A 20,078-nucleotide genomic window follows, 5' to 3' on the forward strand; every position below is an offset into this window, starting at 1 on the left:
CATGACTTAAAGGTAAAGTGTGCCTTTTTAAAGTGCTTCTGTCCTGCTTCACAAAGCCAGTTATAACAACTGAATACAAAGGGACTGTCTGGGAAACAGTCATTACCGGTGCTTGATAAGTGGTGAATCATGCCATTCATTTATCCTATATAGTTTTTCAAACATACATTAAACACTTTCTACATGTAACATGTAAAATAGTTAGAGATTGCCATGAGAGTGTGTAACAGTGAACACTAACTAATGTTTCCTGATGATATCTTCCAAGGGTAACATGTAAAGGGTGAAAAGCAATGGTCCTTATACTGAACCTTGCGGTACTCCTTACTGCACTTGTGATCGATTTGAACCATGCTAATGCAATTCCACTAATGCCAACATAATTTTTTAGTCTATTCAAAATAATTTTGGTCATTATAATCACTATGCTTGCGCTGACTCTTATTCCTTTTTTGAAATGTTCAAGTAGGAAAATTTTAGTTAGAATATTTTGTAAGAGTGTGAGTTGTTAATGCCTTTTTCAAGACAAGTAAAGGCTTTAAAATGAGTGGGGTATTTTATGCAATAGAAAAAAAAAGACAAAAAACCCCCCCTGGAAATATCTTGAGATTGTTTCAGACCTTATTTCAGGTATTTAACCAAAAACCTTTTCAAAAAATAATGGAACTGGAAGTGCAAAAATACTAAAATGTTTCCAGATTTAAGGACTCATTCCTGCAGCACTTTATTTTGAGCCACAGAAATTACACATCATTTCTACAAGCATTTCACTCAGCGTCATTCTCAGAATTTTCCTTTTATTTCTAGGTATGACCTCGATTCAAAGAGTGAAAACCTGTCCAAACATGTAAGTGTTTTCCTGTAAATGTTAAGGTGATGGAGAATGTCTGCCTTTTTCATTCCTGCCTTTCCATCTGCAAAACCTTTTTGCCACACATTTTAATTAATCGTTTTTCTTTATTTCCCCACATTAGTCATATTAAAACAGTTTTTTTTACACCTTACTACATTCACTTGAATTACTTTAAAAATGCATTCTATAATCAAATTGTCACAGGCTCATAAAAATCTAATATGAAGTAAATTAAACCATTTCAGTACTTTTTTTTATTTTTGTTTATTCAATACAAATAAAAATGTATGTATTCATTTGTTTGTTTGGTTATGACAGTGTGTGGAGCATGCTTGAGGTCCACCACAGAATGTTATCAACCAAAATACATAATTTTAGAGTTGAAAAAAAAAATTATTAAAATTCTTTATTTAAAAAAAAATAATAATAATAATAATAATTACACATTTGCATGGTCTACAAGACATCTTAAAGGTTGACATCTAAGAAATTAATTGACATGGAAGATTGAACATGAACATGAACACCAAACATGAACTTTACATTGAAAATGAAATGTGCGTTTAAGTGTTTTGTGTGTTAAGTGATTTGAACAAGCAAAACGTTCCAATCAGAGAACAAATACTAGCTCAAAGGCATGAAACATTCACAACCTGTTTAACTTCCATAATGTGACATATTTCTGAGCAGAGTTTGATTGTGACTTGATTTTATCTGTTGGAATTTAATACGTATTCCCAATCGTATTGTGAATTAATCATTTATGACATTATTACAAACAAGAAGTGTGTTTTTTCAAAATTCTGCACCAAAACAATTTTTCTGCTAATTTAACTAAGCATTTCGAATATTATAAATATAATGTTAACCGTTAATATACTATAAATTTCATGATAAATAGGTACCCATTTCGATTTCATGTTGACTTGAATGTGTCCTGAGATAACAAGCAACTTATCTTGAACTCAAATGTCACGAAATCATAAAGTGTGAATAGTGCTTCCATTCCTGCCGTCTGTGTGTGTTTTCAGGACTTCCTGGGCCAGATGTACTGTACTCTCGGAGAGTTGGTGGGCTCTCAGGGTAGTCGTATGGAAAGATCACTTGTGTAAGTGCTGCATTTAAGCTTCATGTTTCTCTGAAACACAATGTGTCAAATTATGATTTAAATTCTCACCTGACATGTTTTCTTTTTTTTAGGTTTTTCTTTGTTTATATGGGGAGTTCAGTTAATTTTTACTGTATTCAAAAAAGGACATATTGATATATTTTTTTCTGCATATATATATATATATATAAATATATATATAATGTGTTATAATCTAAGGCCAGTCTGATTATGTGATCAATATTTTTAGAATAGAACCCCATTCTAGAATCAAATTAATTTATTATTTATACTACTAAATTTTCAAAATTTCCAATAAAAACAATCTCTTTTAGGGGATCCTTTAATATTAGTCGGAATTCAGACTTGTTATGAGAAGGGAGCGCTATTACTATTAATTAAACTTGTAATTAATTACTTTAATGTTTTTTTAATGTTCATTTAATCAGTCTTGTGGTGTGGCGCCACCACAAAATAGAGATTTCAGGTTTAATGAGCATTAAATAAGCTTTAGTGGAGCTGTGTCGAAATAGCTGAATAGTATCAAAATCAAAACAGCATATTTCAAATTGTATTATAATTATTATGCTTTTTTTTCATTACTCATTAAGTGAGTAATATTTCATTTATAGTTATTTGTCACATCATAAGACATTTAAATTGAACTAATGCAATCTAAAATATACTTACCCTTATATAAGTATATTCATTTTACTGTTTTAAAAACTTAATGCTCACGCTTTTGTCTATTTGTCAATTGGCCATATATAAACATATATTTGGGCATCATGTTTCCCTGTATATAATGTGTGTATGGATGTGTGTGCTGTTGGTGACACACTGGGCGGTAATATGGAATGATGAGTGTTATATAACCAGAGCTGCCTGCACTCGTTCATTCACTCAGGCCTCTCTGAACATTCATTTAGTCATGTACTGCAGCAAATAAATACATTTAGATGTGTTTACAGTGAAAGCACTACACTGAATCGCTCATGGAAATGCATATAAATTCATTTCATTTTTGAGCATGTGTCCATTCCTGACAGCCACATTTACAGTGGCACATCTCTGTGTCCATTCCAAGCAGTTAAAGGGTTAGTTCACCCCAAAATTGAATCATTTACTCAGCCTCGTGTCATTCCAAATCCATCTTTTAAACACGTGTGATTTCTGAGGGATTTCTATTTATTGAGTAAAAGTAATCCTACTAGTAAGTCTACTAAAGAAACACAATCACTTTACATGATGAACGGATTTAATTTAGCCTTTTATTCACATGCAGTATAAACTAGGGTTGGACCAGAATATTCGATGTTCGGTGGGTTGGCATTCGATTTTCAATTTTGAGATTCGAATATTCTTTTTATTTTTTTCTCGAACACCTGGCAACCACCGCAAAATGGTTCTCGCGCCGTTCTATAGTTTATTAAAAGTTTATTAATTCTGAATGTGTCACGTGTCCATATTGCACCAAAATGCGACACTGCAGTCCCTTGGGTCCGCAGCAACACACCCGCCACACGTGAAGTCGATTGGATGAACGGTTCTTGACATAATAAATATGAAAACAGACAGACAGATACACAGAGAATTCCGCCTTTATTACACCGTGTGTACACCGGACACGAAAGTTGTCGTGTCACGCTGCATCTAAAGTCTGTCTATAAGGTACGCAACAAAGCGACCATTGAAAATCATTTGAAATTTGTGTCAGTACGTCATAAATAGAATGCAGCAGCAGTTTACTGTTGGGTATTTGTCAGCCACGCCGCACCACATCCAGTGTAACTAGACAGCATAAGGTTCTATTGTAATTTGTCGTGCCACGCCACTCGTGTCCGGTGTAGACACGCCGTTAGATTGAAGAATATGTTCAGCCCCCTCCCTCCAAAGATTCAAATATTCGGTGTTGAATATTACAAGACCTTTGAAGTTCAAAAATGGTATTTTGACCAGCCTTAGTATAACCCATGAACAACACATACATAGAGTGCTTCAAATGTGCTAAACAGAAACTAATTTGTGTTTTGAAGATTAACCAACATCTTATAGATTCGGAACAACAATGATGACAAACATTTTCACTTATGGATGTACTATCTCTTTAAGATCACTGTTGTATATGACCTATGTGTGTTGACGCAGTTGGAATAAAATACCTTCTGATGCTCATTCATGTTTATTTCATGCTTTAAGTAAATATGATAAATATAAAAACTGACGTTAGTCTATTCTCCTGTCTGGTTTGTTTGTCAGACAAAAATGTTAGATTCAGCATTATGATTGGCCAGATCACCTGTCAATCAAACTCCCTGCATAGGGTCAATTAATATAGCTATTTAAAGTTGCGTAAATTAACTTCAAACAGCAACTTACCCATTTGAATTGCAACAATTATAATGCTTTCAAAAGTTTTTTATCACTTAATTATTCATATTCAGATAATAAAGATCTCCATAGGTTGATTTGATGTAATTTCCCCTTAAATACTTTCAATGCATTCAATGTAATTATGTTAGCTTGTAGCATATAGCAACCCAGAAAATGTAGCCTATGCATAAATATGAGTGAAATTTGTAAACGAGCACATCATCTGGTAAGCATTTTGTGTGTGCATACAATATAAAAAACATTTTGCCTATCATGAGTCCCCGTAAACCACATATGCAAGTCTTTTTGTGGAGACTGTATGAATATTACTAACATAGTCCAGTTCCAGGAGGAACAAAATAGAACCTTTTGATAGTTGTGCATTTATAATTTTCAGTGCTTACACAAGTTAACAAACTTAAACATATATAAAAGTGATATAATATTATAATTTTTGCTGTTCCTGACAGGGAATGTCTTGATATCAGGTTAATTAAAAGATTAGCTTGATTGAAGTTTGAACTGCTTTTAGATATGATTAGCTTATAGCTTTGAGCTACAATGATACACTCTCTCTCTCTGTATTTTTTATTGTAAGTAATTCCTGGTAGTCAGCTGAACATTTGAGGTTAATTTAGGAGAGTGCCTTAGAGGACATGTGTAGATCCAGAGCAGATTAAAGACATGTCTTCAGTTAGCAGAGATCTGCTTCTCTAACCTCTATAACATAACCCACAACTACTTAGTGGAATTGAAACAAGCACTCAAGGCAGCGCATAAGTAAGGCAGAAGTTTGTTCTCTCATCAAATTATCTTCAAAATCTTTCATCGTTCATCTTTGTCAGGCACTTGCGCAGGATGCTGAAGTGTTGGGTCCATACAATTTAATTTCAATTCCGGCTTGGGCTTCTTGAGTGTAGTCTTATATAAGAGCACAGCAAACACTCATGCATTCGCCTGTCTGCTTCTACAAACACTCATTTATTTATGCAGCACAGATACATGCATTCATAACTGTTGAACGGAGACAATCACTTATTCACTCTTTTAACATGCACTTTCTTCCAAAGCAGAGTTCTGTTGTTTAGTTCACTTAAACAGGATCAGTCCTCCTGGAGTAGGGTAAGGTTAAGTGTCAAGGATGTCCTTTCTAGAATTGCTCTGTTGTGTGTTCCTGAAGTGCTAGTTGTCAAGAACAACATTGTCTGGGCTTCTTTAGTAACACACAATGTACCTTCTGACTTCAGAGGAATTCCTGGGAAGAACTGTGGAACTATTATTGTGAAAGCTGAAGAACTTGGAAATTGCAGGGTACTTTGACTTATCTTCTCATCTCTTCTTGTATTTTCTCTTCTCTGCTGGTCTCATCTTACATCTTCTTGTCTCTTTCTATCTCATCTCTTCTTCCCTCTTCTCTCATCTTCATGTGTAATGTTGTTTTGTCTCTTGTTGTATGGTTTATTGTTTTTTTTTTCTCTAATTTGTCTAGTCTCTTCTTCTCCTTTATTCTCTTCACGTTTTGTGTTGTCTCATGTACACTAGTCACCATTTGAAGTGGATCAAAGCCTTTAATTAAAGTTGTCCTAAAACCTAAAAGCAAAATGCGTTCTTGTCTTAGTACAACTTTGATGAACTTTTTTGATCCACTTCAAATGTTGACTACTGTATAGTGTTCCTGTCTCATTTCTTCTAATCTATCATGTTTAATTGTCTCATCTGTTTTGTCTTGTCTTGTCTCATGTCTTCTCTTCCTGTCTTTCTTCTCATTTAGTATTTCTTTCTTGTCCTCTTTTCTGGTCTCATTGGTCTTGTCTCCTCTAGTCTCATTTATTCTCTTCCCTTCATGTTTTGTCTCATGTCTTCTTTTCCTGTCTTGTTTTGTTCTCCTTTAATGGTTTTGTCTTGTTTTCTTTTTTTTGTTTGTATTTTCTATTCTTGTCTCATTTATTCTCTTTACATCTACAGTTGTCTCATTTCTTCTCAAGTCTTTTTTTGTGGTCTGTTTATTCTTGTCTATCAGTGTCTCTTCTTTTTTCTTCTTCAATTGTCTCATCTATTATTTCATCTAGTCTTTTCTTGTTTAATTTTTTTGTCTCAATTCACATCGTCTTCTCTTCCTGTCTCATTTCTTCTCATCTACTCTTGTTTGTCGTCTTGTTTGTCTCATCTTGTCCTCTTCTTGTTTTCTCTTTATGTCTTGCATTGTCTCATTTCTTCTCATATCAAGTCTTTCTTTTACCTCGTCTTCTTTTTTAAGTTTACATCTTTTCTTGTCTCATTTATTGTGTTCATGTTTTGTGTTGTCTAATGTCTTCTCTTCCTGTCTTGTTTCTTGTTTTTTTGTCTTGTCTTCTTTTCTTGTTTAATTTGTCTTGTCTCTTCTTGTCTCATTTATTCACTTCACATCCTCTCTTCATCTCACTTCTCATCAAGACTTTTTTTGGTCTGTTTATTCTTGTCTATTAGTGTCTTCTTTTTTCTTCTTCCTTGTCTCATCTCTTATTTAATCAATCTCTTCTTGTTTCATTTCTTGTCTCTCTTCCATATTTGTTCCTCTTTAGTTTATTCACTTCTTGTCTCATTTCATCTTTTCATGTGTAACATGCTCTTCTTGTCTTCTTATCTCTTTTTGTCTCTTCTGTTCTCCTCTTTTCTCTTCGTAAATTTTTACTGCACATCATCATACAATCTGTGCTTATGTGTTCTTTTTTAATCAGGAGTCAGTATTGATGCAGTTCTGTGGAAACAAACTGGACAAGAAAGATTTCTTTGGAAAGTCAGACCCTTTCCTGGTCTTTTACCGTAGCAATGAAGATGGAACGTAAGTTTTTATTTTTCTTCATATTTTCCTATTGAACACAGTTCATAAAATACAGATAATAGAAAAAGAGATGTGCAATTTCTTTTTATTTATATCTCTAAGTCAAATAATATCGTCATGTTTGAGACTGAAATTGGATGTCTCATTTAATATCTTGTCTTCGAGCCTGGTCATGGTATTCTATGACACTCTTTGACTCGCAGTAAATGATGCATGTGTGATGTGACCTATTTAAGACCCCTTTCACACTGACTGATTCTCACCTCCCATGTTGTGATCCCTCCTCTTTGACGTGTCCTGTTTCTCAGATTTACTATCTGTCATAAGACAGAGGTGGTGAAAAACACGCTGGACCCTGTATGGCAGGCCTTCAAGATCCCAGTCAGAGCACTGTGTAATGGGGACTATGACAGGTGTGTCAAATATTAGACATTCCCATGGTGGGAGTGAGAAGTGTATTAGCATTAATTTTTAGTTTATGTTTTTAGTATAATAGCTTTTGAAAGAAACTAAGAATTTGAAAGCAAAAATACACTAACGCAAAGGAGGAGTTTGGAAAAATGAATCGTTAAACGAATCGTTTGGGAGTCATTGAGCAAAAAGGAAAAAATAAATGCATATTTTAAGACAACAAAAGTGTTTTTTGACCTTGCATGCATGTCAATCTGTTGTTGGGGACTCCCAAAACCAAAATATGAACCTTTCACTACCCATTATAGGGGCACTTTAAAATAATAAACTACTCTATTGAAAAAAACAGTCAGAATGACTTCATTTCAGATGAATTCAGCAACTTTTTAATTACTTTATTGTTTTTATGTTTGCCGGTTGGCAATTATCTTAAAAGGTCTACCCTGTTACAAAGATAAACAATTCATGATAGAAAAATAAAGTTTCTGCTAGGGCTGCCCCCTAATAACCGACTAATTGTTAGTCGACCAGAAGAGGCTTGGTCAACCAAAATTTTATTAGTCGCTTAGTCTCAGAAAAAAAAAAATCCACATTGGCGAAGTCATGCAGATCGTTAACGGCTGGTCTATGGTAATACAGTACATCGGGCAGGACATCCAAATGCTCGCCTATCATTCATCGACCACAAATATGGCTTATCATCTGAAATATGTAAGTATTAACAACTTAATAACATGTATTTACCTGGCTGCTCAATCTAATGTAAACCTAGAGAAATGTGTGCTATTCAAGTGTTTGAGCGGAGTGTGGAAGCTGAACAGTAGTGCAAATGGAGGCGCCGGTGCGCTCACTTGCTCTTAAAATACTTTTGATAATAATTTTTGATCATACAGATAAGAGTAATACATCTTTCAAATCTGTAATGAAAGCAAACAGGATGCACTTTCTGCCATCTTGGTCTCTGTGAACTTGAGTGTGAAACTACTTGTGTCTTTGCCTTACAGACATTAAAAATATATCTATAGCTCGAAATGTCTACTTTCAAATGAACTTATTCAAATGCAAAACAAATACTCTCTGATTATGTAATCCGTATGAAACATGCATAAAGGCGCATCCAATACTGCGGAGATGACGAGTCACTGTCTCCGATTCATCTCTTAAACCGAAACAAAGAAAGCAGTTGTTTATATATATAGTGAATTATTTAAATGTTAATGCTGGCTTCTTGCTGTTTTTCCCTGACACATTCATAATCATTACTTCTGCTGGTGTGCTGTGGCAAGCTTTATGCGTGTGCTTGAGCTCTTATTAGGCTATGTAGGCAATTAAAGGCTCATTATAATGATTTAAATGGTTTATTATAAAAGAGCGATTAGTCGACTAATGCTTAAAATGAACGACTACTAGTCGACCAGAAAAATCCTTAATCAAGGGCAGTCCTAATTTCTTCTAATAATAAACGATTTGTAGTGCTGTTACCTTTACCACAAAGTTTAAAATGTCTAATTTAATTGTAAAATTGTCAACCCTGTTGTCAAATCTGAAAGCGCACACACACACACACACACATACACACACACACACACACACACACACACACACACACACACACACACATACACACACATACAAAATATATTAATTTAGCTAGAGATGGCGTAATTCATCAACACTTGAAGACATTCTTTGTCTGAAAGAATGTATAAAGGGGTCATTATATGCACATTTTTCACAAGTTGATATGATTCTTTAGGGTCTTAATGAAAGTCTATAACAAACTTAAAATTTCTCAGTGGTAGTGTAAAACAGCATCCCTTTTACCTTGTCAAAAACAGCTCTGTTCCCAGCAACCCGTTTCGGTGCATGTTCCTTTAAATGCTAATGAGCTCTGCTTACCCCGCCCCTCTCATCTGTGGGGTGACGAGCCATTCTCATGAGACTGTAAAAGTGAATTTTGCATCCGATGACCCCTTCAAAATCTTTAGAAATGTACTTAAACTTTAAAGGAATTGACTTAACATCAAAATCGACTAACCTATATAATACTACATGCTTTCAATGACTAAACTTTCTTTTCTTTTTCGCAGAGCAATAAAAATCGAGGTGTATGACTGGGACAGAGATGGAGGGTGAGAAAGAAACAATCATTCTGTATTACAGAAGATAAGATGCATCGAGATAAGGCATGAGACTGTTTGTGTGTGTGTGTTTTCAGTCATGACTACATCGGCGAGTTCAGCACCAGCTACAGGGAGCTCTCTAAAGGCCAGTCTCAGTTTACTGTGTGGGAGGTGAGCCACTCTCATTTTCCTCATGTATTTTTCACACACGTCTGCCTAAAATATCATAAATGTCTTTTAGAAAAATCCTAGCTTTTATTGCAGATATTTACATTACTTCATGAGTGAGTAGTTGAGGCCTGAGGAACAGTGCTGGGAAGTAACTAAAAGTATTGAAGCTACTTATTATTTTATATGTAGCATTGGAAAATCTGACTCGTCAAACAGTTCAATGAAGCAAAAAACAAAAGGGTTTCCCTAATTAGGTTTAAGCTAAATGTCTAGCTACATGAATATTTACTTAACTTATTTAATATGATATTAAATGTAGCTTATATACAATAACTTGTTTGGGAACTGTGACTGTGTTTACGGTCTTGTGTAAATTATGTTTCTGGCCTTTCTGTGACATTTTGTCCCCCATCCCTGTGAAATCTCATCTTTTTTCATCAATATCTTTTGTATGACCTCCGCATCACTGAAGCATAAATCAAACCCATAAGGTACAAGAACACTTATCAAAACTGGCCACAGCACAAGAACCTTAGATTACAGCGAGAGGTCTAGGAAATGCAGTCAAATGTTCATCTCCACCAAGAGCTTCTGACGAGCTAGTTTAGAGCTATCTTCTTCACTGGGGTTGAATTTCTTGACACAAAATTCACACATTCTTAGTATATTCACCATGTACACCTATCATGGCAAAACATAGTTAGAGCAAAAAAAAAGAAAAGAAAAGAAAAGAAATAGAATGAAATGACAACAAAATGTAAATTATAAATTAAATAAACTGAGATTAAGCAACATTTCAGCAAAATCCTGTATCTGACATTGCTGAATTTCTGCAGGTGCTGAACCCCAAGAAAAAGAAAAAGAAGAAGAAATATCTAAACTCAGGAACCGTGAGTGAATTTTTAACTAGATCCTCCAGTTTAATTAATGAAAAAAAGTTCCAAAGAAGAACAAAAGAAAACAATACATGTCTGTTCTAACAAATAAACATCCTTATTGGTAAGGCTTCTTATAGAAGGTCCTACATTATATCTTCATAAGCAATGCACAATGCCTTCATAAGCTGTGCATATAAATATTCATATATTTTGATGTAGCTCATCATTGTTCTGACCTTATGCTGTGACTCCAGAGAGTTACATCATCACCATGAGCATGAATATTGATATGACATTTATGATTAAAGTATGCATTGCTTATTGAAAGTGTGATGATGCCCTTTAGGACTCTACATAGGAAGTGTTACCAAACTTTCATGTTGACAGGTCACTCTGCTGTCCTGCTTCATTGATGTTGAGGTTACGTTCCTGGACTACATCAAAGGAGGGTCAGTATTTGTGTGTGTGTATGCACTTTTACAATCCTTCTGAACAATGATATAGATAAATGTAATTATTACATAATTACATACCATAGTTTTATACCAGATGAAAGCTATAAATATAATAATACCCATGACTGACAGGGAAAATGTATATTTATTCCTAATTAAAATGTATATTTGTGTGTGTGTGTGTGTGTGTATAACAGTATGCAATGACATCTCTACTACTAATGTAATCCTTGTTGCCCTATGGAGGGAACAGAGACATTGAGGGGTTGCTCTTGGGAGCCCGAAACCTCTGATGTATTCAGAAAAGGGCATTAAAATTGGTGAGTGAAATTTGCACACCTGGCCCCGCTCAGACATCTGGGTATATAAGGACCCTGTGTGTTGTTATTAATGCTATGCATCTAATAATGGAGAACAGCAGTCCAGTTTTCACCATTTAAGGTAAACTAAAAACTGGACCTGAACAGCATCCATTACCACCTCATAGAATGAAAAGGCACTGAACGCAAGCTCTACACCCTACCAGTTATCTAGAATCATTTTTGGTATGCAGAACTGTAGATGAAACTGGTGCCATGTGTAGATTATAAAATCTGGTGGTATTGGGTGTAGCCCAGCCTGCAGCTCTACACATTGTCTGCTAATGAGGCACTTTTCACTAAGGCCAAAGAGGCAGTGATGCACCTGGTTGAATGTGCCCTCACTACCAATACCTCAAACTTGATATGACTGACAAAGAACTGTTCAGATTGCCTTAAACTCTTTGTGCAACCAAGATATATGTGAATAAGCATGCACTGGCCACAACACAAGACAAGGCTGGGTCTCCCTCATCTGGAGGGAGTGCTTGCCGGGTTACCATTTGATCCCTGAACAGGGTAGTGAGAACCTTCAGCATATAGCCGGGCCACAGTCTAAGGACTATGTGGAAGTCTGCCGACCCGAACTCCAACCACATTTCATTAACGGAGTGGGCTGGATGATCTCTCACCTTCTTGACAGAGGTGAGCACAGTCAGGAAGGCCATCTTTATAGAAAGGGCACTAAGCTCAACTGACTGTAGAAGCTCAAACGGATCTCCTTGCAGGGCCTGTTAGACCTCCAAGAGATCCCAAAAAGGGATGAGATTCGCTCTTGGAGGATTTAATCTCCTTGCACTTCTGAGGAATCTAAAAATGATATTGTGTGTTCCTACTGATTTGCCTTCCACAATGTTGCCATTTGCTCCTATTGCAACTACAGACACTTTTTAGATGAATGGAGACAGGTGCCTGTCCAGGTCCTCTTGGAGGAAAGTAAGCACTGATCCAATACCACATTATCTTGGATGTTCCCTAGAGCAGAAAGCAATGAAAAGGTGCCACTTCAGGGCATTTACCTGCCTAACAGAGGCGCTCTAACCTAAGTTGTTGTGTCTGTCACCGCTGGTGATGGCAAACATTTCTACCCGTGCTGTCCATCCAAGGGCTAAATGTGTGATGGCACACAGGCATGTTGGGAACTTGTTTTGAGCTGTGGCACCATGCCCATCTACTGATTCGATCATGAAGCCAGTGCTGAAGCGGGCTCATATACTTCAACCCAGCTGATGTTACAGAAACCAAAGATGCCCGATGCCCTGGGAGCTTTTGGAAATATTTGAGAGGAACCACTGTCTTGTATTTGAACTTATACAAGCAGTTCAGCACTGACTGAGAACAGTCTTGTAAGAGATGTGCCATCATGGAGACTGAGTCCAACTCCACAATGAGAACAGAGATGCTCTACACAGGGGAGAGTATACTCTTCTCCAAGTTGACCCTCTCACACTTGGGCTAGGTGCTCCAAGACCATATCCCTGTTTGCACACAACAAATCTAGTGAGTCAGCTAATAATAGCCAGTCTTCAAGGATGCAAATGCCTGTTTCCCTCAGTGGGACAAGGGCAGCCTCTGCGAATTTCCAGAAGACACAAGGAATCAGGAAAACCTGAAAGGGAGTACCTTGTACTGATATGCCTCTCTGAGAAGCCAGCATGATGGGCCAACCAAGTGTCCAGACTCCTTCTCTCAATTTCCCGTCTCAGGACTGCTTCCAAGCTTTTAGTGGGTTCTTAGTAGCCCGTGGATGAGCTTGCAGTGTCTCTTTCCCATGAGAAAGTCATTGTGCACCTGGGTTTTGGCAGGGCCTATGCAGCCTTCACAGGGGGCTACCCTCTACTGCTTCAGGGGTGGGCCTTGACCCACTCCGAGACATAATGTTTTAAATAACCTCCATCTGCTTTTTCACAGCTGAGAACTTTTGAGCAAATTCCTAGACAATGTTGTTGGTGCAGCTTGTCCAGAAGCATTGTAAGCCTTCGCCACGAGAGAAGAAGCAAACTTACACGCCCTGGATTGGAGTCAGACAGGATGGCTGTGTGTCATGCTCAGACACCAAGAACCAATTATCAAGCCTTAAGCACTTAGGGCAGGTTGGAATATTCCACTCAAGACCAATGTTCTTGGCAAAAAGCTGCCCAAAGACAAGAGGTCAGCCGAGTCATCAACATCAGATTGCTCAAGCCCACTCTCCGATGCTTTGAATGTGAAATTGAGCTCATAGTTCTCTCAAACCCATATGGAAGACACATGTGAGGGGAGGAATAGGAGGTCCATGGGGATTTACCTTGCAGAAAATCTCACCTTGCATCTCCAGACTCACACTCAGAGCACATTGTCGAGGCCTTGTTCCTGAAACTAGAAGGACTAGGACAGGAAAAATCTGAGGTGACTCTCTGTCTTTTGAGAAAAAATGAGAGCTGTGAGTGCAATGTGGCCAGGGTCATGATCTCACAAGCAGAACAAGAACCAGCCACAAAAGCTGTTTCAGTATGAGTCCGACTCAAATGCTGAGGACAGCGATTGTGACCATCTGAGGGGGACATACAACAGACCCAGTAGGACACAAATAGAATGCATATTGCCATATACACAATCCTCCATGTCTGCGGTTTAAGAGAAATTTACTCTTACAGAGGAAATTAGCTCTCATAGATTGCCGTCGAAACACCCAGTGGATCTCTCTACACTTATCTGTATTTTGAGGTGAGGAGAGTCTGCTGATTGTGCCGTAGAATTTAACGGTGAGAGGCGAGAGGAGAACGCTGCTTTCAAAAGACACTGCATCAGCTGCAAAGAACCAGCAAAATCCCTTATATACCCAGATGTCCGGGGCATGGCCATGCAAGCAAATTTCACTTGCCAGTTGAATTGGCCTTTTCTGAATGTCAGAGATGTTTGGGCTCCCAAGAGTGACCCCTAGTTTCAGAACTTTAACACAGCATAACAAGTGACCAACAGAAAGGAAACTAGACCAGTGATTCCCAAACCTGTCCTGGAGGCTCCCTGCCCTGCACCTTTTGTATGTCTCCCTTATCTAACACACCTGATTCCACTCACCAGCTCATTAGTAGAGACTGCAAGAACTACATTGGGTGTGTCTGATTAGGGAGACATACAAAATGTGCAGCGCAGGGGGCCCTCCAGGACAGGTTCGGAAAGCACTGAACTAGACATTTTCTACATTTTCTGAAGAATATGTGAGTGGTGCTTGCTGTGGCACTGGGCAGTTTTCTGGGTGGTTGCTAAGTTTCTAAGGTGTTGCTATGCAGTTGCTAGGATGTTTTCTGTGGTTGCTAGGGCATTGCTATGTGGTTACTAGGCAGTTGGTGGGGTGGTGGTCTAGGTAGCTGTTATGGTGTTCTCGGTAATAAATGTTTTAAACACTATTAGGCTATGCTGTCATGGTACTTCAGTGAAAGAGTTTCAATAACTGTAAAACCATGACATTTAGTTATCATGCTGGAAATAGATGCATCATTTTGGAAACTCCAGAATTCAGTATCTCACATATTTTGGCAACTGTGACGTCATCCGGGTTTTCCATGCATATGAACATACTTGAGCTCATCTATTGAGACTGGAAACACATTGCTGTGCCTCACCATCCATAAATAATTCCCTCTTCCTTCCCCTCTCCTCCTCTCCACAACACACATACATATTCACAGACAGCGCACTGCATTATGATGCCGTAATAAACCAAGCTATAAATAGGGCACTCTATTCTGAGAGACACAGAGACCCCAGGCACATGACCTGGCCTTCAAACAGTCCAGCAAACACTGGAAATATCTGATGAATAATTGGAAGGATCTGCAAAAAAAGACTACTGTGGAACATTCTTATAGACAGTTAATGAATCCCTCTAAATATATGCATACTGTTGAACAGACAGAATAACCAGGAAGCTACAGAGAAAATATTAGATAAACGCTGAGCTGCTCTGAGGGAATAACTTCATCATTTCTGTCCACAGATTAAATCGAGCTGAGACACAGTTTCACACAGTCAGCTCACTGTGTATTTGAATGAAGAGCTTTATTATACTTTAATAAACACTGTATATGTTATGTTCATATGCTGATTCACATCATTGTTTTTGCTCTGTTCACTTGCAGCACTCAAATTAATTTCACAGTGGCCATTGATTTTACTGCATCAAACGGTGAGCTTACATCACTGAAACATTGCTCTTCAAAAGAAAAAGCAAAATTTACATGTTATGATAATGGCTTATTTTATGTGTTATGTGTTTTACGTGTTACGTATACAGCATGGAATCTTATTTCTTCACAGAAATATGAAGAAAATATAAAGAAATATGAAGAAATATTTCCATTCATATTTAAATGCTTTTTTGATTCATGCATTCTCTGCTTTATTTATGGCAGGCAACCCTTCCCAGCCTACCTCTCTACACTACATGAGCCCGTATCATCTGAATGCGTATGCACTGGCCCTCAGAGCTGTGGGGGAGATTATTCAGGACTATGACAGTGATAAGCTGTTCCCTGCACTGGGGTTTGGTGCAAAACTGCCACCTGATGGCCACGTGTCTCACGAATTCCCACTGGTGAGGACACTTTTAAAATGTTACTGTTAAGTAACTAAAAGTAGTTGTTTGGTTTTTATATTCAAACTATTTGTTCTCAAACAGTATGTTTTTGTTTGAGGATCTTATGTGTTTTATTTATTAGTGAGAGTGTTACATTGACAATCTTACACTGATAATGCTCAAGTCATTTCAGGATAGAATAAACTGTGTGTCTTTTGCCAAGATTATTGCCCTGTCAGCATATCAAGTCCTATCTGCAGATTTATCTATACCCAATAAGCTTTCTTGGTCAACATTCGTATAGTCTGATTCAGTCTTTGCAAGTTTTCCTGCAGCACCCTTTTAGAGTTCCTCTGAAATCCTCCACCTCCCCCAGCACCACATGTCTAGATTTGCTATAAATGATCATATTTATGCCTTTTTGTGCAGCACCAGCATGCATAGCAAATCTAGTCCATGAAGACAAAATACATTAACAATGTCTAAACTACCCTGTGAGTTGTAATCAATGAAATACCCTAATTGGTATTCTTATATTGGGTTAAGGAAAATGATTTCAGAAAAACCCAATCAAAATTATCCATTACCCCAAATATTTTTATTTATGTAAATCAGTACTTTATCAACTTATTTAGTGTATTTCACTATTTGTATTTACCACTTTTGGAAACAGAAAAAATAAACTTTGGATTTTTGGAAAATTTGATATTGCATTGCAAAGGCAATGGAAGAGGAATTAATGATGTGCGACAATGGCATTATAATGAACTAGTTTTAATCATTATCAGTGTTTTGTTGCACATATAAATACACTTTGTCTGTTCTTTGAGGGTCCCCTGAGGTGCTGAAAATTTTAGGTGTCTCATTTACCTAATAAACCCAATTGACCGTTTGCAAAAACTTGCCCTCCTTAGTTACTGTTGCTATGTCCTACAAACCATGCCTCTGTACACAACACACCATGTTCTCACACAGTAAAAAATACACTGTGGAGCAAAGTGGAATCTGACAACACACTGACAGACAAGAAAGAGCATGTTACTTCTGATGTGAGTCTCAGCTTTCAAATTTTGTCTTTCTTTTAAGAAATTACAATAAATTTTAAACGTTTTGTGGCTCTTTAATGTTTTGTGACAGATCACTGTATTGCCTCAGTTAAAGCGGCACATGTGAACCTATGTCTTTTTATATTTACTTAAAGCATAAAATAAACATGAATGAACATCATAACGTATTTTATTTAAACTGACGAAAGACGTAAGTGCACACAATTTTTCAATCTACTCTCTTGTCTGATTTGTTTGTTGGGCAAGATGGCGAATTCGGCATTATGATTGATCAGATTACCTGTCAATTAAGCTCTTTGCAAAAGGTCAGTTGAATCAAGTACTTTATCTAATGCAGAGATTCATTATAGTTTCATATTCAGTTCCGGTGCCCCAGGGGATATATTGAAAAACAGTGGACTATGGTTTCTAATGTTGGTATGCTGGTATCCCAGTATCCTAGTCTCTGCCAAAGCCCAACCATAGACTGTACACATCTGCCTGGACTATCTGGTATGGCTGTACTCCTCCACCTCTAGCCCTTTCAGATGCACTTCTGAACCTGTCCTCCAGCAGGACCCTTAGAGCCTACACTTATGGTCTAAGCGCAGTCTTTTTCTCCTATGTTGATGCATTTCATATTGGCTTTTTTTCAACTGTGCTTTTATTCAAATGGCAGTTAGCCCTGGCTGTTTAGGACAAGCGCAACAAAACTACTTTAAATTTCACTTACTTTGTAATTAAGGAAGGAGATTGTAAATTTTGAATGTGTACATCTATCAAATGTTAATTTTATTAACTTGTAGAAGTGCATTAGCATATAAATGACCCAAAAGCCAACAAACATGAACTAAATGCCAAAAAGCTCCCGTTTTGAATTCACACAACTACAACTACACCACTGGTAACCAAATAAGGGCTCTGCAGGGTGACTGACTGATAAATATGGATGAGACCATTCATAAAGGAGACTGAAAAAGATTGATAGACATTAGCAAATGGAGATTACCCACAGCTGTCTAACATTTCTAAAGAGGACAGAAATTATTTTCTTTATTCTTTTTCTCTTTTTTCCCTTCTTCCACACCCACGAAATGGTCACAGAAAATCGATCACATAATCCCATATACAGTGAGACACAGATCCTTCTTATTGGACCAAACAGATGCACTGCCTGCGGCTGCAGCTGCCCACACACAGCTAAAACACACACACACACACAAACACATACTTCTCCTCAGGGCTGAACGCGGGAGACTCCATATGCACTCAGCAGAGCATTAAAGCTTTACTTGAGTGAATGACGCTCTTTAAACGCGTCTCTTACTGCAGGAAGCTTCTGGGATGTGAGCTCAGATGGCTAGATCAAACTTTTGATGGCTGATTATTGTTGTTGTCATTTTGCTATGGCAATGATTGATCACTGTTAACATTTATGATTATACTATCTACTACAAGTATAAATTACTACTACTATTCAGTAGCAGTATAGATTACTACTGTACTAACCATAATAATATCCACTATCAATAAGTTGTGTTATATCAAATGAAAGCCTGTTGGATAATAAAAAAGAGAGTATTTTACCATAAAAAAACAAAGTTCTTCTCTTGTGAAAGTGCAAACTTAAAAAGAAAAAAAAAATCTATTACAAAAATTAAGAATGTACTTAACTGTGAACTGACTGTAATGTTTTTGGACACTTAATTGTACATTAATTGCATTTAAATTAAATTCATTTGGATTCATATTAAATGCAATTAGCTGAAGTGTGCTTTTTTTGACCCAGAGTTAAGTACATTTTTATGTGTAATTTCATAATTACTTCCATTCCAATATGCTGACAAACATTTATGATGAACTAAAATATTATTTACATTTTAATATGTATTTAAATATATTTATTACAAATTTGAATATGGTAGTAAACATAGTAAATTATGTGAACTTTAAATGTAATATGAAATAATACTAGAGCTAAAATGATATTACTTTACATGTGCTTTAGTATGTTAGTCAATATATTATAAAATATAAATTTCAAGATGGTGGTGCATTCAGACGCAGCGGCTGCTCCGGGTCCTAAAAATGGTGTTTTAATGTCAGTTAGTCTTATCTCGTTCTCAATACGTGCAACATGCCTACGATCACCAGCTTCTTCTGGTAATCGGTAGTGCATGTAACTATCACCCATCACCAGTGACTACTGAGAGGCTAAGAGGCCTTTGTTTACTGTGGAAGCCAGACCCTGAGACTAGTAATGAGTAATTGGATCCTGGACTTTCTAACCGGAAGACCTCAGTCAGTCCGTGTCAGCCACAACACCTCCAGCTCTACCACACTGAGCACAGGTGCTCCACAAGGCTGTGTGCTCAGCCCGCTGCTCTTCACGCTGTGCAATGCCAAATTCATCTCCAACCACATCATCAAGTTTGCTGTTGACACAACTGTGGTAGGTCTGATCAGCAACAATGATGAAACACCCTACAGAATGGAAGTAGCACAACTGGTTGAATGGTGTAGTGCAGACAACCTGTCCCTCAATGTGAGTAAAACAAAAGAGGTTGTGATGGACTTCAGATGAAACTCTGTTGACCAACCCCCACTGACCATCGACAGCTTGACTGTAGAGAGAGTCAGCAGCACTAAATTCCTGGGGGTGCACATAACAGAAGACCTCACCTGGACCACCAACACTACATCACTCTCCAAGAAGGTGCAACAATGGCTCCACTTCCTGTGCCAACTTAAAAAAGCAAGTCTTCCTCCACCCATCCTCACCACATTCTATAGGGGAACCATATTCTATAGGGGAACCATTGAGAGCGTGCTGACCAGCTGCATCACTATCTGGTACGGGAACTGCAGTGCTGCTGACTGCAAGACCCTACAGTGGACAGTGAACACAGCTGCAGTGCCCCT

At 37.4% G+C, this 20,078-nt stretch overlaps 1 protein-coding gene across 1 annotated transcript in view; it reads left to right on the top strand.

The window, feature by feature from the left end:
• LOC109079375 (copine-8-like) overlaps positions 1–20,078 on the top strand; it is a 49,581-nt gene that overhangs the window by 19,466 nt on the left and 10,037 nt on the right. The window contains exons 5-15 of the mRNA XM_042753643.1: positions 808–847; positions 1,885–1,961; positions 5,582–5,645; positions 7,052–7,155; positions 7,464–7,568; positions 9,657–9,698; positions 9,785–9,860; positions 10,697–10,750; positions 11,126–11,187; positions 15,674–15,720; positions 15,947–16,128. Of these exons, the coding sequence (XP_042609577.1) occupies positions 808–847; positions 1,885–1,961; positions 5,582–5,645; positions 7,052–7,155; positions 7,464–7,568; positions 9,657–9,698; positions 9,785–9,860; positions 10,697–10,750; positions 11,126–11,187; positions 15,674–15,720; positions 15,947–16,128 (853 nt within the window). The remainder of the gene's footprint in view (positions 1–807; positions 848–1,884; positions 1,962–5,581; positions 5,646–7,051; positions 7,156–7,463; positions 7,569–9,656; positions 9,699–9,784; positions 9,861–10,696; positions 10,751–11,125; positions 11,188–15,673; positions 15,721–15,946; positions 16,129–20,078) is intronic.

This window comes from Cyprinus carpio, chromosome B25, assembly GCF_018340385.1.
Source record: "Cyprinus carpio isolate SPL01 chromosome B25, ASM1834038v1, whole genome shotgun sequence".
NCBI lineage: Eukaryota > Metazoa > Chordata > Actinopteri > Cypriniformes > Cyprinidae > Cyprinus > Cyprinus carpio.